General features: G+C 46.6%; 1 protein-coding gene across 1 annotated transcript in view; it reads right to left on the bottom strand.

The window, feature by feature from the left end:
- The window catches only part of grip1 (glutamate receptor interacting protein 1), a gene marked incomplete at its 5' end in the record, with an annotated part of 209372 nt that overhangs the window by 20669 nt on the left and 181203 nt on the right, over positions 1-7500 (bottom strand). Inside the window, 1 exon segment of the mRNA XM_084448182.1 lies at positions 2117-2262. Within this exon segment, the coding sequence (XP_084304308.1) occupies positions 2117-2262 (146 nt within the window).

Raw genomic sequence — 7500 nt, 5'->3', positions numbered from 1 at the left:
GCTGTGTGTTGTGTCTGACTCTGCTGTGTGTTGTGTCTGACTCTGCTGTGTGTTTTGTGTCTGACTGCTGTGTGTTGTGTCTGACTCTGCTGTGTGTTGTGTGTCTGACTGCTGTGTTTTGTGTCTGACTCTGCTGTGTTTTGTGTCTGACTCTGCTGTGTGTTTTGTGTCTGACTCTGCTGTGTGTTGTGTCTGACTGATGTGTGTTGTGTCTGACTCTGCTGTGTGTTTTGTGTCTGACTCAGCTGTGTTTTGTGTCTGACTCAGCTGTGTGTTTTGTGTCTGACTCTGCTGTGTGTTTTGTGTCTGACTCTGCTGTGTGTTTTGTGTCTGACTCTGCTGTGTGTTTTGTGTCTGACTCTGCTGTGTGTTGTGTCTGACTCTGCTGTGTGTTTTGTGTCTGACTCTGCTGTGTGTTGTGTCTGACTCTGCTGTGTGTTGTGTCTGACTCTGCTGTGTGTTGTGTCTGACTCTGCTGTGTGTTGTGTGTCTGACTCAGCTGTGTTTTGTGTCTGACTCTGCTGTGTGTTTTGTGTCTGACTCTGCTGTGTGTTTTGTGTCTGACTCTGCTGTGTGTTTTGTGTCTGACTCTGCTGTTTGTTTTGTGTCTGACTCTGCTGTGTGTTTTGTGTCTGACTCTGCTGTGTGTTTTGTGTCTGACTATGCTGAAGGGCTGAGCACTCTCAAATTAATTCGCGTTTTGGATTTTGAACGATGTGAGAAATGCCTAAATTGCTAAATTGAGCTGAGTACTTCCTCTGCCGTCACAGTCGCACAAACGCCAGCACCAGCACCAGCACTGCTCTCAGGGCATATTTCAAAATCTAGTTTTGTCCCTCCCTCCCACTTTTTCTCATCTTTCAAATTATATTTTGCTTTGCCTGCATCTCTCCACTAATAGCTCAGCTGTTTTCTGGTTGCATTAACGAGAGCAGTTTCTCTGACTACAAGGTAACGAGCAAAACCTGGCATGGATTTTCAGAGAGGTGGCTATTCTCATGCAAGAACAGTGGAATGAATTCATATGGAGATGTGACTCGTCTCTGTAGCAGATCTTTGGGCCATTCTCATTAGCCTACCCTGTAGTTAGACATCTTGGCCTACAGACACTGATGACATAGCCTACTTGAATGACACAGACCTACTTGAATGACACTAAATCTTTCCACTGGCACTATTTTTGAATCATCTTTTCTCTTGATTCCATGTTAACAGGGAAACATCGATTACTCAGCTGTGTTTTGTGTCTGACTCTGCTGTGTGTTGTGTGTCTGACTCTGCTGTGTGTTTTGTGTCTGACTCTGCTGTGTGTTTTGTGTCTGACTCTGCTGTGTTTTGTGTCTGACTCTGCTGTGTGTTTTGTGTCTGACTCTGCTGTGTGTTGTGTGTCTGACTCTGCTGTGTGTTGTGTGTCTGACTCTGCTGTGTGTTTTGTTTCTGACTCTGCTGTGTGTTTTGTGTCTGACTCTGCTGTGTGTTTTGTGTCTGACTCTGCTGTGTGTTGTGTGTCTGACTCTGCTGTGTGTTGTGTGTCTGACTCTGCTGTGTGTTTTGTGTCTGACTCTGCTGTGTGTTTTGTGTCTGACTCTGCTGTGTGTTTTGTGTCTGACTCTGCTGTGTGTTTTGTGTCTGACTCTGCTGTGTTTTGTGTCTGACTCTGCTGTGTGTTTTGTGTCTGACTCTGCTGTGTGTTGTGTGTCTGACTCTGCTGTGTGTTGTGTGTCTGACTCTGCTGTGTGTTTTGTGTCTGACTCTGCTGTGTGTTTTGTGTCTGACTCTGCTGTGTGTTTTGTGTCTGACTCTGCTGTGTGTTTTGTGTCTGACTCTGCTGTGTGTTTTGTGTCTGACTCTGCTGTGAGGAGGGGACAGATTTACCAGCGTCAGAGGACTCACAGGAAAGTCCTGCTCAGACTGGGTTACACTGTTGGGACGCACCCCTTAATGATCTGTCTGTCCAGGTGAACCCCCCACTGAGCAGTCTGAATCCATCCTGGGAGTTTGGGTTTCCTTCTAGAATGTTGCTTTCCTCAGAGTTCCAGACAACTGCTGGTCAGTAACCCGTGCCTCTGTGTGTGTGTGTGTGTGTGTGTGTGTGTGTGTGTGTGTGTATTCCTACCGGCCACGTCAAACTCGATCTCCAGAGTGACCTTGCTGGTGATGCTGGAGTCTCGGAGCAGCTGATTGGTCTCCTCCAGCGTGCTGTCTTCTGTAGGAATTCCATTTATGGTCAGGATACGGTCGCCTATCTGCAAGATCCCACACCTGCACCACACACGCACACACACACACACAGACACACGCACACACACACACACACACACACACACACACACACGCACACACACACACACAGACACACGCACACACACACACACACACACACACACACACAGACACGCACACACAGACACACACACACACACACACAGAAACACAGACATGCACGCACACACACACACACACGTAATGTTGAATCATAATGTCACATATGGGGGGTGGGAAGTGCCACGTTTAGCAGGCATATTGTGAGTGTGTGTGTGTGCGTGTGTGCGTGTGTGCGTCTATAGACGCACACACGCACACACACACACACACACACTCACACGCACACCTTATCCTTGCAAAGACAAAGTTAGGGAATCAGCCAATCAGATCGCTGGGATTTGCATATATCTTTAGCAAAGATAAGGTGTGCGTGTGAGTGTGTGTGTGTGTGTGTGTGCGTGAGTGTGTCTATGTGGAACTTAGTGCAAAATTAGACGCACACACACACACACAGACGCACACACACGTTCATTCATTTGTTCGTTTACTCCAGTGTGTGGAATGTGCCACGTTTCGTTAATTGCGTTGAGCGTGTGTGTGTGTGCGTGTGTGTGTGTGTGTGTGTGCTAAGCTAGTTAGCAAGATGGCTGCGCGTGACGTACTAACGTAATCGGCCGCGCTGCGTGCGACGTCATCTGTCACGTTTCGTTAATTGCGTTGAGCGTGTGTGTGTGTGTGTGTGTGTGCTAAGCTAGTTAGCAAGATGGCTGCGCGTGACGTACTGACGTAATCGGCCGCGCTGCGTGCGACGTCATCTGCGTGCGTTCCAGCTGGACACAACCCGTTAGTATACCTCCATGGACACAACAAGCGAATTTCCGTCTTCCCAACAAAAGTAAACAGGTAATGCTTACTACAAATATAGCCTACAGACAATCCTAATTATATATCCTTGCTAGTTAGTGTATACTGTAACATGGCGAGACTTTGCATTTGAACTTGGATGTTTAGCTAACTAGCTAACTAACTCTTCTGTGAGCTCAAGCTAGTTGGTGAGCTCAAGCTAGTTGATCTGTTTAGAGATCTGTTTGGCAGCTGACGTTGGCTCATTTATTGTTGTCCATCTGTCGCTTGACTTTTGACTCTTAGCTTATTATGTAAACAAAGACACGGCTAGACGCTCACGTTAGACTACAGTACAGTATATTTCTATATTGACGTTTATGAGTGCTGTACCGTTCATTTCAGGCCATGGCTATTCTGAGTGACTCTGAAGTGACCATCCTGTGAGTAAACAGGCCTACACCTGGAAACATGCCATGATCGTTTAAGGTAAAATTATATAGCAATGACTGTATTACCCTGTGACACAATGTACTATTGAGCTCATGGGACTAGATATTACAACAATCTCTAAGAAATGGCTAACGTTACCTACAGTGTCACCCTGTCTGACCCAGTGAGCCTGTGCGCCACTGACTGACCCCCTGCCTCTCTCCGCTCAGGGAAAATGCCAGCAGCACTGCCTGGCTGGAGTCGCCCTTCAGACCTGTGGAGCTTCCTGGATATCCCACGCTCGCGCCTGGTCAAGTACACACTGTTGCTGCGTGAGATCCTCCGACGCGGCCGGCCTGGAGCAAGCGGTGAGCTCACGCACACACACACTGCAGAGCTGTGTCCTTAACAGTAATACTTAATCCACGCCGCGGTCTATAACCGCATCCCTGTGTGTGTGTGTGTGTGTGTGTGTGTGTGTCCAGATCGTCATCATCCAGGGCGTGCTCTGCCATGGCCAGCTATGCAGCAAGAACGGACAGGTGAGCAGAGCGCGTGCACACACACACACACACAACACAGACCGGATCAGATGAGGTTTATTGTACCTAATCTAAGGCTGGTTTATTGACCTGTCTACTCTTCTCTTCCTCTCCCCCCACAGCCAAGAACATCCCAGTCCCACCCACACCCTGCAGGTCAACTACGTCCCCGACCTGACCCTGCTACAAGCGCCGCTCCTTCACCGTCTCCGCCATCGTCCAAACATGGAGGAGGCTGATGAGAACTGCCCCCAGCTCCCCCTGGGGGGATGAGACCCCCAGCCCCGCCTCCTCGCCGTCTCCCTCCCCCTCCGTCTCCTCATCATCATCATCATCGGCATCATCATCATCTCCGAACTCTCCTCCCCCTCCTCTCATAAAACAGATAGAGATACAGAATACTTTATTTATCCCCGAGGGGCAATTCAGTTTCCACGTTAAAAGCCGACATACACATACACACTCATCACTCGTACAAATTACAACACACAGAGATTCAGAACCAGGTTCACGGTTGTGCAAGAGAGACTATGCGATGAGGAGACAAAACGGACTCCTGAGCGGACGTGTTTGATAGCGGGGACAGGAGAGCTGACTGTGTTGTCTCTCCTTGTGGGACATTTATTTTTTTATTTTTGTGTCTCAACATGTTTATTATTACAGCAGTGTTCTGTGTTACTGTCCTCATTGGCAGCTATTTACTTCAGGTGCAGTAGTCTGCATGGCCCTCTCTCCGGGTCCTGCTATGAGGGAAACATTAAACCTTGTTGCATTTACTGCAGTTGAACGCATGAATTAAAAGGCAACCGCATTCCATTTTATGACTTTTCATTGTTATAGTTCAGAACATACTCACTCAGAGATGAGACAGGTGGGACCTGATCATATTCGTACAGGGCTGTGTTGATTTTCTCTATATAGTGTTCTTAAGACTTATTATTATTGTTGTTATTATGAATAATAACAATAAAAAATATTATTGTCATCATCACTGGAACACATTACATGAACATTTCTGACAGTAAAAGCTGATCTTTAGTCAAGTCAAACTTTATTTATATAGCGCATTTTGTTGTGGCTACAAACCTTCAACACCTAACTCCTACAGGGAGCACTGGACTCCACCAGCCACACTGTAGTTTGATAAGCTGCTATGATTGTCTACTACAAGCTTGAGATAAGGAATGGGTAACTTAGAAGAGGTATTGTGCATTTTTCTTATAGCGTCTTGTCTCATGATGAGTGGCAGGGGTCATCCTTCTATCTGATGCAGTTTGCTCAAGTGCTCAACATGATTTCAGCTAGTAGCTCCTCACGCCCACAGGCATAGACGGATTATGAAATGATGGGTCCCTGGGCACAGACACATAAAGGGCCCCCCACCCACGTCATTTATCGAAAACTCACAATAAAAGAAGCTTCACCCAGCTCAGCTTTGACTCGAGGGACCTCAACTCTGTGCGGAGGATTTGGTTTTTGGATTTCTCCCCAAATAATTGAAGGGCCCATGAGTACTCAGCCCATCTAAAGTTCTATAGATAAACACTCATTTAAAACATATCATGATGGTTTCTTTCTTGTGATTTGTGGCTTCAGTTTTTCAGCAGGATTTTTGGGGATGTGTTATTGACATGAATGGCTAAGCCCTTTAAAGATACAAGAAATGCGAAGGGCCCCCTGAGCTCTTGGGCCCCTGGGCCTGGTAGGCCCGTTCGGTAATATGTCTTTGCTCACAGGGGAAACAGACTTCTGCTTCTGCTCTCCCTGGTTCCAGAGGGCCATACCCAGTATCAGACGTGCCCCAGGACGCCCAGGCTGGCGGTCTGATACCCCTCTACCATGCAGGCATCGAGGTCATAGCATCTCAACCCAAAACTTGCTCAGCTGTTAAAAAGGCAAAAATTCAGTCTCCTTCAATTTTCTGGCGTCCTGAGGCAGTGCTGGGGAACTCCATTTAATCAGGTCGGCTGTCCGTTAAAATTCCAACTTCCCTCTATGTGTTAAGAACTTTTATTCTAATCTGTAGTCCTACCTGTCTCCACCCATTTACCATACAGCAAATTCAACAAATCATCACCACTACTGTACTACTAAGGAGTTCTAACATAACTAAATATGGCATTTCATCCTTAACATGAATCATCATGATTTCAACCTTATTGTTAGTTCACTGCAAATCCGTGAGTCTCATTCCCTACCCCCTCTCGCCTAATATCTATACTGGAATGATACATCAGCCCTATTTTAACAAAGAGTTACACAAGGTAGGCTTGCCAGCCTAACAAAAGTTTAGACAAAGTCTGTCCATATCAACCATGACTTTGCATACCACATCCTCCCTATGGGGACATGGGTGTTACACAGTATCTTCCTCTAACCATGCACCTTGCATATCACATTACCTCTGGAGATATCGTGGGCATATTAAAATAGGTCTGCAGTGTGGCCAGGTCTGATGAAGTACCTTGGGTGGCAGAGACATCTGTGTTTGACAGGTTCGTAACTTGAGACTCTGAGGGGTTAGCCTATACCTCTTGTTAAGCGCATCGTTGCCTCTGTGTATGAAATGCGCTATATAAATAAAGTTTGACTTGACTAAGCAAAGTTAAAGATCAGCTTTTACTGTCAGAAATGTTCATGTAATGTGTTCCAGTGATGACAATATTTGTTATTGTTATTATTCATAATAACAACAATAATAATAATAAGTCTTAAGAACACTATATAGGGAAAATCAACACAGCCCTGTACGAATATGATCAGGTCCCACCTGTCTCATCTCTGAGTGAGTATGTTCTGAACTATAACAATGAAAAGTCATAAAATGGAATGCGGTTGCCTTTTATTTCATGCGTTCAACTGCAGTAAATGCAACAAGGGGTAATGTTTTCCTCATAGCAGGACCCGGAGAGAGGGCCATGCAGAATACTGCACCTGAAGTAAATAGCTGCCAATGAGGACAGTAACACAGAACACTGCTGTAATAATCTCTGTGTCTCTTTTAACATGTGGAAACTGAATTGCCCCTCGGGGATAAATAAAGTATTCTGTATCTGTTTTATGAGAGGAGGGGGAGGAGAGTTCGGAGATGATGATGATGATGCTGATGATGATGATGATGAGGAGACGGAGGGGGAGGGAGACGGCGAGGAGGCGGGGCTGGGGGTCTCATCCCCGCAGGGGGAGCTGGGGGCAGTTCTCATCAGCCTCCTCCATGTGGACGATGGCGGAGACGGTGAAGGAGCGGCGCTTGTAGCAGGCTCAGGTCGAGGACGTAGTTGACCTGCAGGGTGTGTGTGGGACTGGGATGTTCTTGGCTGTGGGGGGAGAGGAAGAGAAGAGTAGACAGGTCAATAAACCAGCCTTAGATTAGGTACAATAAACCTCATCTGATCCGGTCTGTGTTGTGTGTGTGTGT

This window comes from Borostomias antarcticus (genome assembly GCF_949987555.1).
Source record: "Borostomias antarcticus genome assembly, chromosome: 13".
Taxonomy (NCBI): domain Eukaryota; kingdom Metazoa; phylum Chordata; class Actinopteri; order Stomiiformes; family Stomiidae; genus Borostomias; species Borostomias antarcticus.
The sequence above is the reverse complement of the archived record's forward strand: the minus strand, read 5'-3'. Positions and strand labels throughout refer to the sequence as shown.